General features: G+C 32.7%; 1 protein-coding gene across 1 annotated transcript; it reads right to left on the bottom strand.

Annotated features, from left to right (window-relative positions):
- Nucleotides 1-11,757: 11,757 nt before the first annotated feature.
- LOC107894918 (sulfate transporter 1.2) lies at nt 11,758-20,460 on the bottom strand. Its single transcript, XM_016820087.2, has 14 exons — nt 20,122-20,460; nt 18,052; nt 14,742-14,790; nt 14,452-14,659; nt 14,150-14,324; nt 14,005-14,070; nt 13,804-13,917; nt 13,594-13,710; nt 13,388-13,514; nt 12,999-13,285; nt 12,710-12,900; nt 12,553-12,638; nt 12,406-12,482; nt 11,758-12,053 (listed from the first exon to the last, which is right to left on the bottom strand). Exons 1-14 carry the CDS (start codon nt 20,454-20,456, stop codon nt 11,910-11,912), a joined length of 1,977 nt encoding a protein of 658 aa, XP_016675576.2. The 5' UTR covers nt 20,457-20,460; the 3' UTR covers nt 11,758-11,909.
- Nucleotides 20,461-20,704: the final 244 nt, after the last annotated feature.

Genomic DNA, 20,704 nt, shown 5'->3' with positions numbered 1-20,704 from the left:
CAAAGGAAATGAAAATAGAGTAGATGAAATTAAAGAAACTTGATCACGTAAATTTAAAAAAAAAAACTACTTTACAAAAATTAAATTAGAAAAAAAAAAAACTTTTTACAACCAACCCCTCAAATCTCTAACAAACATTTTTAAAAAAATAAAAAAGCCTCCATTGTAAGATTAAAAAGTTACCATGAGTAAAATTATGTAGTCAAAGAAAAACAAAACTAAATAATTTAAGTAAGATAAAAGTTTTACACTTCAATACGATATAGGAATCAAAGTTAGGTGTGGATTAGAACTCTGAATATATATATATATAAAAGCAGACACTAGTTTATTCATATTAAAGTTTTTTGTTAACAAATCTGTCATTATTGAAATAAGTTTTGAAGAATTGAATATGTCCAAGTTAAAAGGTAAAGAGAAAGTTGATGATGGTGATCGTTCATGGCTGGAGTTGTTGAATAGTGTTGAAGCATCTACTTCTAGTGAAGGCGAGAAGCTACAGAAATTAACTCAGATGATATTGCCCAAGTTTGTAGCTCGTCTAGTTACGGAGATGGAGAACAAGATGATGGTTGAGAAAGAGGGTCTCAAATCCTGTCATGAAGCTGGAGTTGAAGAAGGAAAAGATTACTTGATCAGCAAGCAAAAGAAACTAAAGACGAGCGACAGCAGAAAGAAGAAGCAGAAGACAAACAACATTAATAATCAAAGAAATAGACAAGATCTGGAAAAGTTTATGGAATTGGGTTTGGAACCACCTCCGGATATGCCACAAGCATTCAAGGATTGCATTAAGGACTTGGGTGGGAGTGAAATAAAGCTGATTATTCAAAAGTTTCTTCAAGTTACTGATTTGAGGTCTCAACAAAATCGTTTGTCAATATCTTTGAAACAAATTAGGAGTACATTCCTACACGAAGATGAAGAGAGAATGCTTAATGCCAAAAGACAAATGGCAGTAACTTTTGTAGAACCATGCCTTAGTGTATCTACGGTGAACTTGGCCAAGTGGAAAATTGGATCGAGCCTGTCATATATTATAAATGGAGATTACAGTAAGGTGTTGAAGAACAATAGGGATAGTCTAAAGCCAAATGCAGTGGTTCAAATTTGGTCGTTTCGTGTCCAACCAAATTCGCTGCTCGGTTTTGCCTTGATCAAAGTTATAGACGGAGAAGATGGTTACGTTATTGATTAAGGATACACCCAACTTGCCGGGTGCTTCAGTTTTTTATTATGATGGCGCCACGGCGGGGCTTACAAGAAAGAGGTCCGTGGAAAGCTACCTCTGCTGCTCTCTGTTGTGTTACATAAATGGTAAAATTATGATTTTAATCCCTGTGGCATATTTTATTTAGTTTATATAGTTTAATTTAACTTAACTTCTACAGTTAATTCAATATTAAACACTAATAACATATTTTTCTCTTAGAAACTGACACAAAAAAGCTGTCAAAATTTTATCCCTTTATATTTAACTATTAACTATTAATTTTTTTGGTAATATACGTTTACCTGCTAGTATTTTTTTGTAAAAGAAAAAATAGCCCACGAGTATATCCGTTAGAAATTAATTAATTTTTTTTAAAATTAAAAATTGTAAAAATATATATTTTTATTTTTAAATTTTTTTTTAATTTTAAAAATTATTTAATTGTGTCAAAATGAAATTTTTATTTCAAATTTAAATGATTTAAAATTTTAAACGAAGAGTTAAAATAAATTTTTTAAGAGCTAAATAAGTTATTATGCCAAAATAACAATTGATGTCAAAGTTTAATTACTAATTTTAACATAATAAATAAACAACGCAAATTTTATCACAAAATCCAACTCAGAAATTTATGCATATCATTATCTAAGTTTAAAAATTTTAAGTTAATTCATAAAAAATAAATTAAAATTAAAAATTAGAGGTGTTAATGATTTTTTTATTCAAAAATTAATGAATTAATTTATAGAAAGCACAGAAGAAAAAAACACAATTTATATATAAATCAAAATTTTAATATTAAATATTATTATTACAACTCAAATTGAATTCAAACTAGAATTTGAATTTTGAAGAAGGATAAGAGATAAATTCTAATTGGGATTGAGGTGAATTTCTAAGCTTTATAAAGCTTTGGGGCATCATTATAATTTTTCCAAATTTGAGGGCGTTACTGCAATTTTACCAAAATTGGGGCGTCACCTGCAATTTCCTTACGTTGACCGAATTCAAAAGGAAATATAAGGGAAGAGGCGTGAATTGATCTTGGGCAAGGAAAATAGAATAAATGATTCTTGACCTTTAAGCTAATGTCCATTTTACGGTAATATTCTACAACAATTAATACCTAACCTATTTTTACCTTGGTTCCTTAATGCAGAAAAATGAAAAGGAAAAAGTGAAAATAAGTAGAATAAAATTCTTCTAACCTCTTAACCATTAAGGCTAGGATTTAAGTTATGTAAATTTTAAAATTATAACATCTTAATTCTTGGAGTGTTACACTTATCGCAAAATTCAACTCATAAATTTATGCATATCATTATTAAAGCTTAAAATTTTAAAATTAACTCGTAAAAAATAAATTACAATTAAAATTAGAGGCGTTAATATTTTGTTTTCAAAAAATTAAGGAACTAATTTATAAAAAGCACAGAATAATTAAAAGAAATTATATATAAATCAAAATTTTAATATTAAATATTATTATTACAAATCAAATTGAACAATACAAAGGTTTTCACACTAAAATATCTCATTTTATTATATATTAATTTTTAAATTAATAAAAAAGATATTAAAAAATATGAATTAAAGTTTTTTTGTTTCTATTAAAAATTACTTAATCAAGTAGGTGTATTTTAACAAAACCTATTCTCTATTTTCAATTAATTCTATAACTCTAATGAGGTCCAACTAAATAACTTCTCTCTTTTATCTTTATATTGAGAAATTTTATAATTACAAAAATTAAAATTAAAATATTCTCAACAAAATGAATTTATTATTTGTTTTAACGAGATACGATAAATTTAAATATTAATAATTAAATTTACCTTGAAGGTAAAGCAGTCATTAAGGATTACATTAATGTAAATAAGGCGAATCATTATTCATTAAAATCATTTAGAATAATTATAAATATGTGAAGAATAATTGCTTAATGAAATTATTCAAGATTATACTAAGTATGTGAAGATTGATTACCTTTAGAAATTTCATAAAAAATGGTAAAACATAAACATTATCATTTCCATGGTTATACGTTATATACTTGTCCAATAAAAAAAAATATAAAATTAAACAAGTATAGATTTCAAAAAAAAACTAAAAACATGTAACTAACCTCCAGGGACCCAAAGTAAATTGAATACCAAAATCCAAGTGTCTCTTGCAAGTATTTTCAAACCTTTAAAAATTAATATAAAATTAAACTTGTATATTTAAAACCTATACTTTTATTTTTAAAATTTTGTAAATCTATAAAACATTAACAATCCAACTTAAAATTTTAAATCTAGATAATAATATCTTGAAAATAAAAAAAAAGCATTATGATGTGTACTATTGCATGTTTTAACTATTTTTTGTTTTCAAATTCGTTAATATATTATATAATTAAAGATTGCTTTTATTGTTTTATTTAAGAATTGAAAAGAGAGATTATGAATAATTAAGGGGAAATTAAAAGAAGAGAAACTATTTAACATAAGAAAATTAGGGGAAAAAATCAACAATTCAACAATTTAAATGAAAAAAGAAAGAAAAAAACTAAAATTTATATGTTTTTTTAATTTTCTTAAAATATAAAATCTAAAATTTGAAAAATTAAAATATAAAGACCCTCTCAATTTTAGTAAAGTAAAAAAGTTCAAATTTATAATTAAACAAAATTAATCTTGATAATTGCCAATAATGCTTAGAAATAGATTCTGACAATTCTGGATACTAATATCGAAATCTATTAGAGCATGTGGATAAAAACAAACTTATGAGAAATTAATGAAGATTTCAAGGAGTGTAGCAATGCCACTTTCTTTAAGATTCTATTTGCCCCCATCTATACACGGTTTGCAAAAGAGTTACTGTCAAATAAACTTCGATGATACAAGGAAGCCTAGTAACTATCTACGTTTTGCACTAACGGAAACAATTCACTGAACACCGAGCAGAGCATAACAATGATATCAATTTCTATTTAAAATTTCTACAGGAATTAAGTATTTCAAATTACACTGACATCGTAAGCATTGCAACCATTGCTAAGTATTTAGAATTATGCTCATAGTGAAGATAAAACAACTGTCTGAAATTAAGTTTGCCTCAAAGGCGAAGCAACCATTTGAGATTACAATGATGTAATAAGACAAGATCATTGTTTAATGAAATCGTTTGGGATTATGATCAATATGTGAAGAATAATTGTTCAATGAAATCGTTTGAGATTATAATGAACATGTGAGAGCTGATTAACATTAATTGAAAAAGTATAATAAAGAGATTATCTTTAGAAAATTCATTAAAATGACAAAGTGTGAACATTGTCATTTTTATGGTCATGCATTGCATATTTGTCTAATGATATTTTCAAAATTTTTAAAGGGTATAATGATATTTTCCCAAAATTTTAGAGGGATATGGCCCCGAACTTTGAGAAATTATATCATAGCTCTTCTACATGTCATTACTTTTTTTTAACCATAATCATTAGTAAAAAAAAAAAGGAAAAAACTTTGCCTACAATCTATAGTGTCAAGAACAAGGTCAGAAAATTTCATCCAAAGAATCGGTTTATATTGGGCCCATATAATGATCACGTAAATTATAAAAAAATACTTTTTAGGAAAATTTACAATTAACCCCTCATATCCCTAACAAATATTTTTTAAAAATAAAAAATGGAAGCCTTGTAAGATTAAAAAATCATAGGAAATATTGTATAGTTAGAGAAAAACAAAATTAAATAGTCTGGATAAGATAAAATGTTTTTTACACTTCAATACGATATATGAATCAAAGTTAGGTGTGGATTAGAACTCCAAATATATATATAAACAAGAACTAATTTATTCATACTAAATTTTTTTTTGTTAACAAATCTATCATTGTTGAAATAAGTTTTGAAGAATTGAAGATGTTCGAGTTAAAGGCTAAAGAGAAAGTTGATGATGGTGATCGTTCATGGCTGGATCTGTTGAATGGTGTTGAAGCATCTACTTCTAGTGAAAGTGAGAAGCTATAGAAATTAACTCAAATGGTATTGCCCAAATTTGTAGCTCGTCTAGTCACGGAGATGAAGAACAAGAGAATGGTTGAGAAAGAAGGTCTCAAAGCTTGTCATGAAGTTGGAGTTGAAGAATCAAAAGATGAGTGGCTACAAAAAGAAGAAGTAGAAGATTAATAATCAGAGAAAGAGAGAAGATCCGAAATAGTTTATGGAAATGGGTTTGGAACCACCTCCGGATATGCCACAAGCATTCAAGGATTGCGTTAAAGACTTGGGTGGGAGTGAAATAAAGCTGGTTATTCAAAAGTTTCTTCAAATTACTGATTTAAGGTCTTAACAAAATTGTTTGTCAATATCTTTGAAACAAATAATGTAACACCCCCTACCCGTATCCATTGCCGGAATAGGGTACGAGGCATTACTGGAGTTTACTGAATATTTTCAGATAATTCTGAGTCATTTATTATTCATATTTTGAAAATAATCATAACGTCTCTCTATTGGGCCCTCGAAGCCCCAAACATACATTAGAAACCAACCGGAATTAAATCGGGATCATAAAAAAAATTTCGCAAAATCTTAAATTTTATTTTCATCTAAGTACTTACTATTTCAATGCTCCTTATAATTAAACATGTTACCATTCAATTAATAGCTTGGCACTTGTCTAAGCGTCAAACAACATCATTGTTATTATACTTGCACATATTTCATCTAAATTCAACATTGATATACTTATTTTCTCGACATATCGCACTTGAGTTTAATAATAGTCTCAACTTACATAATTTCCTTGTATCAACATATCAAAGATAATCATATATATACATGTCATGAAACATATCATGCTCTTACCGTTTCTTCATAAGCATATATCATTCATTTCATTATATCAATATTTCATGCTCCATCATTTCCATATATTTTATGTATATTTATTCCGGTAATAGTTTATATCAAACTTAACATAAATTATATTCCATGTACTTATACTTATTTCGTTTATCTATCTTTATAATTATTTCATACAACTATTTTGTACATATATTTCCATATGACCAGTTCTTGTAAACATTTCACACAACCATTTCATATAACCATTCGTCATCTGATACGTATTACCTGAATATCAATTGTTCAATAGATGTCATAGCGTCTCCCATCCACGGTCTTATTTATCTTTGACATGATGCCATAGTGTCTTTCAACTATGGTTTTACTCATTTTCTATCATGTTGCCATGGTATCTTTCAACCATGTTCTTATTCTTTTCATGTCACGTTGCCATGGTATCTTTCAACCATGGTCTTATTCATTTCATATCACGTTTCCATGGTATCTTTCGACCATGGTCTTATTCATTTCATATCACGTTGCCATGGTATCTTTCAACCATGGTCTTACATATTTCATATCAGAGACCACACTCCCGCAAACCTCATCCTTACAATGGGATTACCAGTCCAGGCTAAATCCCCTGCAGCGACAATTACTCTAATGAGCTTGGTCTGAATTACCAGTCCAGGCTAAATTCAGACCCTAATTCGGATTACCCGTCCGGGCTAAATCCATTTTACATGTATTCTTCGGGAGGGCTATATCAGAATAGAATCACGGGCTAAATCCATTTTACATGTATTCTTCGGGAGGGCTATATCAGAATAGAATCACCCGTCCGGGCTAGATCCTTTTTACCGTCAATTCCTTTTCAGAGATCCATCGAATTTTCCTTTCATTCAACCGGGATTTATTTTCAATTTATATCGAGTATTAGCAATATTTCATCAATTATCATGAATTGAACATTCAAATCATATTTTTATCACATAACCACATTTTTCAAGTATTTAAAATACAATTCAGGTTACATAAACTTACCTCATTACTTGTTTGTGTTTATAATTTCATTAATCCGATATCTTTTTTTTTTCACGATCAAGTCTCATATTTGAGTCGTCCGGATCTTTATAAATAAATTTGATCATCATTTTCATTCATTTCATATTCTAATGCATTTAATTAATGCTCTAGGAAAAATTACCATTTTGCCCCTAAACTTTTAATTATGACGATCTCATCCTTAGGGTCAGGAAAATAAAATTCTTGCAATTTAATCCTTATTTCCAGCTATTATTCTCATACATATTGATAACAATCCATGAATTCTATAAAATATCAAAATTTTCCATAATTTCAACACTTTTCAATTTAATCCCTAAAACATGTTTTCCCCATATCTTGAACTAAATTAATAATTTCATTCAATTTTGTAATTTAAATAATAAAATTAATCCATTTCATGCAATTTGGTCATTTCTGACATTTTTAAAAAATTACCATAAAGTTTTACTTTTATTCAATTTAGTTCCTGAGCCTAAAATATGCAAATTAGCCATGCTAAATGAATATTCATATATGTTTTCCTCCTCCTCCACTCCATTCCACATCCTTAATGTATATAACACACTTGTAAGTAACATTATCTATATTTTTTTATTATTTACTTTTATGAATATTCAAGCTGTCCATCTGCGTCATAGTCACTAAATTATTCATATCTGGAGCTATAGAACTCCAAATTAAGATCCGATAATTTTCCCTGAAACTAGACTTATATATATTCTTACCATAAAATTTTCAGAATTTTTGGTTTAGCCAATAAGTACAGTTTATTCTTTAAAGTTACCCCTGTTCTGCTGTCTGACAGTTCTGACCCTTCTTCACTAAAAATTAATTATCTCCTCGTATAGAATTCAAATGATGTTTCCATTTGTTTCTATTGAAAATAGACTCATTTATGATTCTAAACATATACATTTAAGCTCAAAATTATTTTTTTTTCCAATTTTTGATGATTTTCCAAAATTAGAACAGGGGAACCCGAAATCATTCTGACCTTGTCTCACAAAATTTATTATATCTCATGATTTACAATTCCATTGCTTACATAATTTCTTCTATAAGAAACTAGACTTAATAAGCTTTAATTTTATATTTTATTCATCCTATAATTAGATTTCTACAATTTTTGATGATTTTTCAAATTTAGACTACTGCTGTCCAAAACTGTTTTAGTACAAGATATTAATTACCATGTTATAACACCCTTATTTTCTTTTTCTACACCATTTCTCATCACTTTCTCTTATTTTCTCTTCACTAGCATATCAAGAACATAGGACCTTATGTAAGAAAACTCTACTATAACATTATTTTCATGCTTTGTCAATAATAACAAACTTAAAAAACATATTGAAATCTTGATATACTTAGCTTGTTCTATTGATACTAATCTTTAACTTGATTTTCTCTTTTCTCCAGCTTCTATTTCTTGAATCCAACTTGATATTTTAACTCCCCATGGTCTCCTTAACATTTTTCTCTCTTGGTAGCTATGGAAATTCTTTTGATTTTTGGGTGAAAAAGGTGAATTTTTGGTAAAAGGACAAAATTGTAAAGAAAGTAAAATTTTCTTTCTTTCTCTCTTTCTCTCACATTAGTTCATAGGAAATATGGATGAAAATTTCTCATCTTTCTTTCTTTATATACTAATAAAATAATAATAAAATATATTATTAAAATATTAATAAAATAATATTTATCTAATTAAATAATTATAAAATATCAAAATATCTCTAGCATTATTATTACTTTATAGATTTCTCTCTCTTTCAATTGACCATTTTTCCCTTCATTATCTTTTAAAATTCCATCCTTGAGTCATCATTTAATTTGGTAAAATTGTAGTTTAGTCCCTCATAGTTATTCATCTATTCAATTTGGTCCTAATTCATCCATTTTCCTTAGTTTCTAGATCATTCCACCCTTAAAATATTTACACTATTGGTCCTTCAAATTTTTCATATTTACACTTTAACCCCTCAAATTTTGAGTATTTACACTTGTGCAACAAAACTTTTCTCACTTTTACAATTTAGTCCTTTCTTGAATTAATATATCATAATATACTTCCCAATATTGACATAACTCAAAATTTCCCTTTTTGTCACTTTATTTCCTTATTTTACTATATCACGGATAATATTTTACTATAAAAATTTTCAAAATATTACAAATAAGGAGTCCATTCCTAAATGAATATGAAGAGAGAATGCTTAATGCCAAAAGACAAATGGCAGTAGCTTTTGTAGAACCATGCCTTAGTGTATCTACGGTGAACTTGGCTAAATGGAACATTGGATCAAGCTTGTCATATATTATAAATGGAGATTACAGTAAGGGGTTGAAGAACAACAGTGATAGTCTGAAGCCAAATGTGGTGGTTTCGATTTGGTCGTTTTGTGTCCAACCAAATTCGCAGCTCAGTTTTGCCTTGATAAAAGTTATAGACAAAGAAGATGGCCACATTATTAATTAAGGATGCATCCAACTTATTGGGTACATCAATTAGAGGCGTTAATGATTTTTTTTTCAAAAATAATTTATAAAAAATATAGAATAAAAAAATTTATATATAAATCAAAATTTTAAAATTAAATATTATTATTAGAAATCAAATTGAATAGTATAAAAGTTTTCACACAGAAATATATTATCATCATTTTATTATATATTAATTTTTAAATTAATAAAAAGAGGTTAAAAAAGTACAATTAAAGTTATTTTGTTTGTATTAAAAAAGACTTAATTAGAGTTGATAAATCATCAAGTTGGAGGGTTTGTGTCATTTTAACAAAACCTATTATGTGTTTTTAATTAATTATATTACTCTAATGAAATCCAGCTAAATTATCCAACAAAATAAAATACAGGTCCCTATAAACATATCTCACACTTCGTATCTAACCAATGTGGGATCTAAATCTTTACTTTTCCTCAACAATATTTCTATGTAGCTTATTTTGAGCATCAATTTCTCTTTCATCACTCAACCATTTTGAGCATGTGATATATTGTTGTAAAGGTCTCATGGAGTAGAATATGGAATCATAATTTTATGATTCAAGTTTCTATTTTTACTTATTGAGAATATGCCTTAAAGTTCTCATAAAAGTAATTTTTTCCGACAGGTTTATTTCAAAGGATGATGTGAACTTAAATTAATTAATGATCTAGTAACAAAAAGAGAAAAAAAAAGATTAAAAATAAAATCCATAACCTGATATAGTGCACAAAGTTTTAAATTTCAGTGAAAAGAAAATCGTAGGGACATAAAGTGAAAGTTAGAAAAATGAAACTCTAGGGGAGCATATGCACAATTTAGTTTACCAAGATAGATCAATTGTTGTATGTTCTCATGGGTCTAACCCCATATTGAAACTTCTTCGATACTAGTTGACCCTACAACAAGATTGCGACATGGAAATTATGTGAAATCTGCTAACAAAAGGCGACGTCGAGAAAAGCATGAAATAACATTACTTTTACATGAATGTAATTGATAATAGTGGTAATAATGTTTAGATATTTCTATGCTTCATTTAGCAACAAGAGATCAGTTATGCAGGGGCGAAGCCAAAAATTTTTTTTAGGTGGCTAGATGAAATTTTAATTTTTTATAGTTTATACCTTTATAATTTGTAAAGGATTAAATAAAATTTTTATAATTTTGAGGAGCCAAAGTGTAATTTTATCTTTACTAATTTAAATTTTTTTAAAAAAATTGAGAGCTTAAATAACAATTTTATATTTTAGGGGAGTGGGGTCATGCCAGCCCGCTGGCTTCGCCCCTCCAGTGATGATGAATATCAAATGGTTGGCTCAAATTCGTTACGAAATAATAATATATAAAAGTTGATTACATGATTTTTCTTATGTTTTGATTCTATGCAATTCAAATTTGAGGTACAAAAGAAAACCGAATTACTTGGTTAAGATATCTAAATTACTATTGATTATTTGAAATAAAATTAATTTATTAATATTATTATTTTCATATAATTTATTACTTGGACAGGATATTTGAATTAATAAAAGCCCATTTTATTTCGTTAGGGAGTTAGCTATATTGCTTTGTTGGATTGAAGAGAAATCATAAATTTTATTAACAATCTATGAAAGTAAGTAGATTTAATGTTTAATTTAAAGGAACGAATTATGACAGTGAAATGGTGTTTGTTCACTAATTGAGCAAGAAATTGGTCAATTGATTGATGAAAAATTATGTACGGTTCCATTTGCCTCTTTTGTTAAAAAGACAATATGTATTAAGCTGGAGTTTGTACTACTCTTAATTATATTTCGATATTCACCACAATTTGCAACCATGGAAGATCAACAACCATTGTTAAGCAAATATTACATCAATAAATTAATTAATTAACATTTCGATGGGGATTTAGGGTATGGACTTAAAAAAAGACACATTATATATGATCAATGAAAGTAAGTTAGAGAAAAGTAGTGTTTATTCATTAATTGAGTGGATAGTTAAGTAAATTCACTTGGCATGTATGTAAATAAAGGAAAATGTAAAAAAATTCCCAATGCCCCCATTGAAGGAAAACTGGAGAATAATCAAGAAAACCCTCTAGTAAATTTTACATTTTTACAAATTTTGTTGAATCACAATCCCGTATAATATCTATTCACTCTCGACATTTAATTTTATTTTTTCTATTTTTTTCAATATGAATATTTTCTGAATTTTGCGCTGACAAGCTTCTTTGTGTGATCTTGTAAATCGAACCGTGTCGAATAACTTGAATTCTGATTCAGTTCGACAGTAACTTATGGTTCCAAATCCATTTTTGGAGCACATGTTACAATTGCATCTTCCACGGTGAGGAAGATCCTATCTTCCCCTATCATCTCATGAAACTTTGATGCATGGAGCTTGTCAACCACAACTGGCCCTGGATTTGCCAAAACAAGCTGCAAAAAGAATGTATTATGATGCATGAACAATAGTACTTAGTTTAATGTATGGCACGTATGATGTATGATGCATGAACAGTAGTATTTAGTTAAAGTATGCATGGCATGGATGATGCAAAAAGAACGTATAATTCATGGACAATAGTACTTGGCTTAATGTATGGCATGTATGATTCATGAACAATAGTACTTAGTTTAATGTATGCCATGCATGATGTATGATACATGAACAATAGTACTCAGTTTAATGTATGGCATGTCTGATGCATGAACGATAGTACTTAGTAAAAAGCATGTATGGCATGGATGCCATTACAAATATTTTGAGTTTAATCTTGATCTATGTTACCTTAACATCTCTCTTCTCAAGGCTTCTGAATAACTCTTCCATGGCATGTATGCCACTAGTGTCAATGTCAGTAACGGCTGAAAAAGAATGTGTAAAGTAAGTGACAGTTCGATGAACCCGGAAAACGAAAAATCGAAGACAGCTTACGTGACATTTCGACGATGAGATACTGGACTCCAGGTCGGAAACTTTCTTTTAGTTGTTCTTCTTCATCAGCCAGCCATCTCAAAATCCTGCAAAATGTTTGCAGTTTGTCAATGTCTATACATCCTTTTTGGTACTTTATGTATGTGGAAAAGCTAACCTTTCTTTTACATAGTTGGAGTTGGAAAAGTAAATTGCAGAATCAACTCTAACAATGAGTATGCCAGGAACTTTCGTTGCAGCTGGATATTGAAGGATGTTTCTATAGACCGTAGTCCTCGGGATCTTTCCGAGAACCGCGGTTCGAGGTCTTGTAACTTGTAAGAGGATTTTCGCGAACGATATTGAGACCTGTTGCGACAACAACATGGATCATATAGGTGGATATGTGTGGCAAATCAATAAAAAAAACTTTAAGAATATGTCAACAGTCTACTTATGTTCCTCACCGCTATTAAAAGGCCGATCTCGACGGAAGAGAAAACGACGCCAAAGAAGGCTCCCATACAAGCAACAAAGTCGAACTTATCGATCTTCCATATTAGGGTCATTGCTTCAATGTCTACTAAGCTAATCACCGCAGATATAATGATGGAAGCAAGTATTGCATTTGGAGTGTACTTGAATAATGGAGTTATGAGTTCCAATGTTAGTAGCACGACAGAGGACATCACGATATTAGATGCCGCAGTATTGCATCCAGCCATGTAGTTTACTGCCGAGCGAGAGAAGGATCCTGCACAAGCATGTAGATGATTGATATTGGAACATTTTATTTGATTATATAAATCGGAAAGAGGTGATGAATCGTGACGGATATGACTTTCTGTTTTCTTACCTGTGGCCACGTAACAAGATGTCATCGAACTGACGACATTCATTGTTCCCAATGCTACCATTTCCTTGTTTCCATCCAACTGGTAGTCCTTCATGGAAGCAAATGTTCTTCCAATTGCCACAGCTTCCTAAAAGATGAAAGACACGGCTATTACGATCTAATCTCCTTAAGTAAAATCGAGGAAAAAGGGGGCTGGATTTGCATACCGTCAACGCAATCATACCAGCTAAAACACCTATTCTGAAACCTTTGGCAAGATATTCTCCAGAGAAAAATATTTCATTCAAAGATGATGGGTTGATTCCCCTCCTAATATGTTTCACCTGAAGATAAACATTGTGAAAATGAATCTTCATTACTTTTGCAACAAGCCAAGGCTCGTAAATAAATCGAAAAGAAGAAAGGATTATGCATACAATCTGAACACCATGCTTGTCAGCTCGTGTGATGTACACGAAAAAGGTGGAAAGGACAACCGAAATCAACGGAGCAATTGCCGGCACCCAAAATAGTTTCTTCTTCTTTTTCCCCTGCTCAGTTTCATACAGCGTCATGATTACATGAAGAAAGCTTTCTACATATACGATGAACGAAAAAATTACGAACTACGATCTTACAATGTATTTTGCGACCAAGAGGAAGGCCAGGAAGGACATTCCTATTAGTATAGTTTCCCAATTCCACTGTAAAACAAAGTTGCCATTACGATTAGCCGAATTCAAACATGTTCAATGCCTCAAAAGTATGATAGTAATCACTTACACCATGATGTGCTGCACTCCAAGCTGAGCGCATAACGGAGACAATATCAGTTTTCTTCGTAAACTTTTTTATGCCGAGCAGACCCTTAAGTTGTTGAAGGGCAATGGTGATAGCAGCACCAGCCATGAAGCCAACAATGGCAGCATGAGATAGGAAGTCTATCAAGAATCCTAGCCTGAAATTGATCACACCAACCATTCAGCATATACAATCTAAACCCGGATTTTCACCATAATGATGAAACATTCAAAGGATAGAGCAAAACAGGTACTTGATAAGTCATAAGGCATTGGCTATATTACCTGAAAAATCCAAGTGTGAATTGAGTGATACCAGCAAAGAATGTAGCTGTGAATGCAAGGCGTAGGTAGTCCACCGGATTTTCAGATGGGTCGATCTCATTCTGCAGGAGAGTACCAAGCAAGAGAGACACCACAGCCACCGGTCCAATAGCGATATCCCGTGAGCTTCCCATGAATGCATAAATAAGAGGTGGAACAAAGCTACTATCTGCAATGCAATCCGAAAATCAGTATGATTCCCTCCCACTCCACCATGGAAATACAATCTTAATAAGTAGAAAGAAGGTTACACAATCCATATTGGGGGTCGAGATTGGCAAGCTTTGCGTATCCAATGTCCTGATGTAAATTACAGTATATTAGAAACAAAAAGAAGAAGAAAAATGGAAAACTCAACTACATTAACTCGCAGACAGGGATACCTGTGTGTTGCGCGGAAGCGTGTGAAAGAGTAAAATTATTGTACTAAAAAATCACACTAAGTTCAATTCCCAGGAAAGAGAGGTGGATCACGAGGATCACTTAAGTACCAAGTCTTTCCTAGCCAGAATATCCCTCTATCGTAATTTAATAGCACAATAAATCACTACAATCAAATTCACAAAATATGAACAATAAATAGTAAAGAACACCAGAATTTTAACGAGGTTCGGCAAATCTTGCCTACGTCCTCGGGCACTACCAAATATATTTCACTCCAAAAATACAAGTGAAACTTTACAAATAGGGAGAGAGAACAATGCCTTAAGTAGAGAATGGCAAATGTGGGATGATGAGAATGAGCAATGGTTGGCCTATTTATAGTTGAGATTCAAGGGCCACCTTGCAAAGTCCCTATTCACTTAGGGACCAAAAATTGCTATTATCCCATGCCCAACACTAAATAAATATTTGGTGCCCATAACTTTGACCTTTCCAAGGTATGGGTAGGTATGGGAAAGGTATGGGCAAGGTATGGGATATATTCTAATAATCTCCACCTTGAAGATTTGATTAGGATAATCTTATCTTCACACAATTCTTTTTGCCTTTGACAACAATACTTGATAGTGCCTTCTTCGACTGTTAAACTTGCAGGATATTGATCAAGTTCAAACAATGTTCGAACTTGGTTGCTGTTACCACCTTGGTCATCATATCTGCGAGATTATCTGCAGTCTTGATCTTCTGAAGACAAATTTTCCCCTCTTCAATAATTTCCCGCACAAAATGGAATCGTACGTTGATATGTTTTGTACGTGCATGATAGACTTGATTCTTTGCTAAATGAATAGCACTTTGACTATCACAATACACGTTAATATGCTCCTGAACCAACCCCAAGGTTTTAGCCATACCTTGTAACCAAATAGCCTCCTTTACAGCCTCTGTTACAGCCATGTACTCGGCTTCTGTGGTTGACAACGCAACTGTAGACTGTAGTGTAGACTTCCAACTTATTGGTCCTCCAGCAAGTGTAAACACATAACCAGTGGTTGATCTTCGCTTGTCCAAATCACTGGCATAGTCAGAATCAACGTACCCAATAACACCTTTACCAAGTGTATTATCCTGCTTGAACAGTAATCCAACATCCACGGTCTTCTGAATATACCGTAGAATCCATTTCACAGCTTGCCAATGTCCTTTTCCAGGATTATGCATATACCTGCTCACTATACTAACTGCCTGTGAAATGTCGGATCTTGTACACACCATTGCATACATCAAGCTACCCACTACATTAGAATACGGAACTTGCAACATGTATTCTCGTTCCGTATTCGTCGAAGGAGATAGTTGTGCAGAAAGCTTGAAATGAGAAGCCAACGGGGTACTTACAGGTTTGGTCTGCTCGTTCATGCCAAACTGCTGTAGTACTTTCTTCAAATACTGCTTCTGAGACAAGCTAACTCTGCCATGAGCTCTATCTCTACATATTTCCATGCCGAGAATCTTTTTAGCTTCTCCTAGATCTTTCATCTCAAACTCGAGATTGAGTTGAGTCTTCAATCTTTCAATCTCAACTTTGCTCTTAGATGCTATTAGCATATCATCAACATATAAGAGCAAGTATATGAAAGTTCCTTCTTGTAGCTTCTGAAAATACACGCAATGATCAAATTTACTTCTTGTGTACCTTTGCCCTTTCATGAACTGATCAAATCGCTTGTACCACTGCCTCGGAGATTGCTTCAATCCATAAAGCGACTTTGTCAATTTGCAAACCCAATTTTCTTTTCCAGCAACCTTGAATCCATCTGGCTGAGTCATATAGATTTCCTCTTCCAAATCACCGTGTAAAAACGCGGTCTTCACATCAAGCTGAACTAGTTCAAGATCATATTGCGCAACCAAGGCTAGCAAAATCCGAATAGACGAATGCTTCACAACTGGAGAAAACACTTCATTGTAGTCTATTCCTTCTTTCTGAGCGTAACCCTTTGCTACCAATCTAGCCTTGTATCGAATTTCATTTTTACCAGGAAATCATTCCTTCTTTGCATATACCCATTTGCATCCAATTGCCTTCTTTCCCTTGGGCAGTCTCACCAACTCCCAAGTCCTATTTTTATGAAGAGACTGCATTTCTTCATTCATAGCTTGCTTCCACTTTACACCATCAGAGTTACTTATTGCTTCTGTGTAAGTGGAAGGAACATCATCATCTGCAATTGGAAGTGCATAGGCCACCATATCGTCAAAGCGAGCAGGCTTACGAATCTCTCTTCTTGGCCTCCTATATGCAATTGAATCTTGTTGCTGTAGAAGTTCTTGGGTCGAAACTTCTTCATCATTTGTTCTTTCAATATTAGCTGGATCATCATTAACCTTTTCAAACTCCACCTGCTGCAAAGTACTACTGGTTTTGTCATCCTTTTGTGAATCCTCGTTCTTCATCATGGTTGATTCATCAAAAGTTACATCTCTACTGAAAACAATCTTCCTTGTATCAGGACACCAGAGACGGTATCCTTTTACACCACCAGTTATACCCATGAATAATGCTTTCTTTGCTCTTGGGTCTAACTTAGATTCTTTTACATGATAATATGCAGTGGAACCAAAAACATGTAAAGAATCATAATCAGTAGCAGGTTTACCAGTCCACATCTCCATAGGAGTTTTTCCATTTATTGCAGCTGATGGCAATCGGTTAATTAGATGGCACGCATATGTAACTGCCTCAGCCCAAAATTCCTTGCCCAATCCAGCATTGGACAACATACATCGAACTTTCTCCAGTATAGTCTGATTCATGCGTTCTGCCACCCCATTCTGCTGTGGTGTATCTCGAACAGTGAAGTGTCGCACAATGCCCTCATCTTGACATACTTGTAGAAATGGATCATTTTTGTACTCAGTACCATTATCTGATCGAAGTCGTTTGACCTTTCGACCTGTCTGAGTCTCCACCATCTTCTTCCACTTCAGAAATGCATCCAAAACTTCATTTTTTCTTTTCATTAGATACACCCATACTTTTCTTGAATAATCATCAAGAAAAGTGACAAAATAGTGCATACCTCCCAAAGAAGCCACTTTGGTAGGTCCCCACACATCACTGTGAACGTAGTCCAGAATTCCTTTCGTATTGTGAATTGCTGGACCAAATTTTACCCTCTTCTGCTTGCCCAGAACACAATGTTCACAGAATTCCATTTTGCAAGAATTTGCACCTTTCAATAAGCCTTGCTTCACCAATGTCTGCAAAGCTTTTTCACCAGCATGTCCCAATCGCATATGCCATAATCTGGTAGCCTCTGAATCTACATCTTTTGTAGAAACTGTTGATGTTGATCCAATAACTGTACTTCCATTTAAAAAATACAAGTTATTTCTTCTTGTGCCTTTCATCACCGTCAGTTGCCCAGCTACTACTTTTAGTAATCCATCTCTCAAAGTGATTGTGAGCCCTTTAGATTCTAGGGCACCTAATGAGATGAGATTTTTCTTCAAGCTAGGTACGTAGCGAACATCTGTCAAGACTTGGATTGAGCCGTCGTGATTCTTCAATTGGACTGTACCCACTCCCATTGTCTTACAAGCACTATCATTGCCCATAAGAACAATTCCACCTTCTAGCTCTTTAAGACTAGAAAACCAGTCCTTATTAGGACACATATGGTAAGTACATCCTGAATCCAAAATCCACTCATCCGTTTGACATGCCATTGCCATGCCAACCAAGCTAAAGTCTGACTCCTCATCATGCTCCGCTACACATGCATTAGAAATAGCCTTGCCCTTTTGTAGCTTAGAACAATTCTTTTTCCAATGCCCTTTTTCACGGCAAAAGGCACATTCATCTTTGGCGGGTCTCCCTTTGGACTTTCCCCTTCTACCAGATTTGCTGCTGTGTGAACGACCTCTTACTGTTAAGACTTCTGTGGTTGTATCTCTGTGATCTCTTTTATCTTTCTTTCGAGTCTCAGATCTATACAACGCACTACAGACTGCATCAAATGTGATCGTGTCCTTCCCATGAAGCAATGTGGTGGTAAGATGATCATATTCATCAAGAAGGGAATTCAACAACAATAATGCCTTGTCTTCATCTTCAAATTTCTCATCCAAATTTAGCAAGTCTGCTAAAATTTTATTGAATGAGTTCACATGGTCATTCATCGACATACCAGGTGCATACGTGAATCGATAAAGTTTCTTTTTCATATAAAGCCTATTTTCAAGACTTTTCGCTAGAAACTTTTCTTCCAGTGTATCCCATAACTTCTTCGCTGATGTCTCCCTCATGACAGAGTACTTCTGCTCTTTGGCCAAACATAGGCGGATTGTACCACACGCCTGTCTATTGATCTTGGCCCACTCCTTGTCATCCATCTTGTCAGGTTTTTCTTCAAGGGCTATATCTAGCTCTTGCTGACATAAGACATCCAGGATCTCACATTGCCACATACCAAAATTATTGGTACCGTCAAATTTCTCTACTTCAAATTTTGCATTTGTCACAGTAGTCCTTGCTGATGACGATGCTGCTGCCATTTTTCTCCTCAATCCCAACTACTGTATACGTGAACAGTACCGTATACGTGAATAGTTCCGTATACGTGAATAGTGCTGTATACGTGAATAGTACCGTAAACGGTCGTATTCCCCAAGTACGAACCTTGCTCTGATACCAATTGTTGTGCGGAAGCGTGTGAAAGAGTAAAATTATTGTACTAAAAAATCACACTAAGTTCAATTCCCAGGAAAGAGAGGTGGATCACGAGGATCACTTAAGTACCAAGTCTTTCCTAGCCAGAATATCCCTCTATCGTAATTTAATAGCACAATAAATCACTACAATCAAATTCACAAAATATGAACAATAAATAGTAAAGAACACCAGAATTTTAACGAGGTTCGGCAAATCTTGCCTACGTCCTCGGGCACTACCAAATATATTTCACTCCAAAAATACAAGTGAAACTTTACAAATAGGGAGAGAGAACAATGCCTTAAGTAGAGAATGGCAAATGTGGGATGATGAGAATGAGCAATGGTTGGCCTATTTATAGTTGAGATTCAAGGGCCACCTTGCAAAGTCCCTATTCACTTAGGGACCAAAAATTGCTATTATCCCATGCCCAACACTAAATAAATATTTGGTGCCCATAACTTTGACCTTTCCAAGGTATGGGTAGGTATGGGAAAGGTATGGGCAAGGTATGGGATATATTCTAATACTGTGGTATGCAAAGACTTGCAATGGTAAGTCCAGCAATCAAGTCACCTTTGAATTTAGAAAGGCTATAGTTCCTTCCCCATTCAAAAATAGGAAACAGTGCTTGGAAGACTAGCACAAGCTTTCTCGACCTCGGTTGATCCTTAAACTGGCGTAAAGGATCATCGGCGAAGAAAGTTTCCTTCACGGTGCCTGCAATTTCTTTCAGCAGATTTTGCTTAGGGGGTACCCCCACCTTGTGAACATATGGCAAATTCTCCGAGTTGTGACGTGATGAAGCAGCACTGATGTTATCCATATCCTTGTAGCCAAGCTCATCAGCGACTCGGTGACTCATTCCGTCTAGAGATTAGTTTATGACCTACATGTTTTGAAGTAGTTATTCATAAGAAGACCTGTAAAGAAAACACTAGCAGCCTAGTACATAACAGTTCAATTTTAATCATATTGAACTTAAGGAACATAAATGCATGTAAGTAAACATACTAACATAAAAAGGTCTAATTTGATCAATGCAGCTAATTGATGACCATAGAAGGGGAGAGATGCTATTTATAAGAGTTAAAGGAGCCATATTTTCTGAAC

The sequence above is a fragment of the Gossypium hirsutum genome, chromosome A13 (genome assembly GCF_007990345.1).
Source record: "Gossypium hirsutum isolate 1008001.06 chromosome A13, Gossypium_hirsutum_v2.1, whole genome shotgun sequence".
Taxonomy (NCBI): domain Eukaryota; kingdom Viridiplantae; phylum Streptophyta; class Magnoliopsida; order Malvales; family Malvaceae; genus Gossypium; species Gossypium hirsutum.
This window is presented reverse-complemented; position numbering and strand designations above follow the sequence as displayed.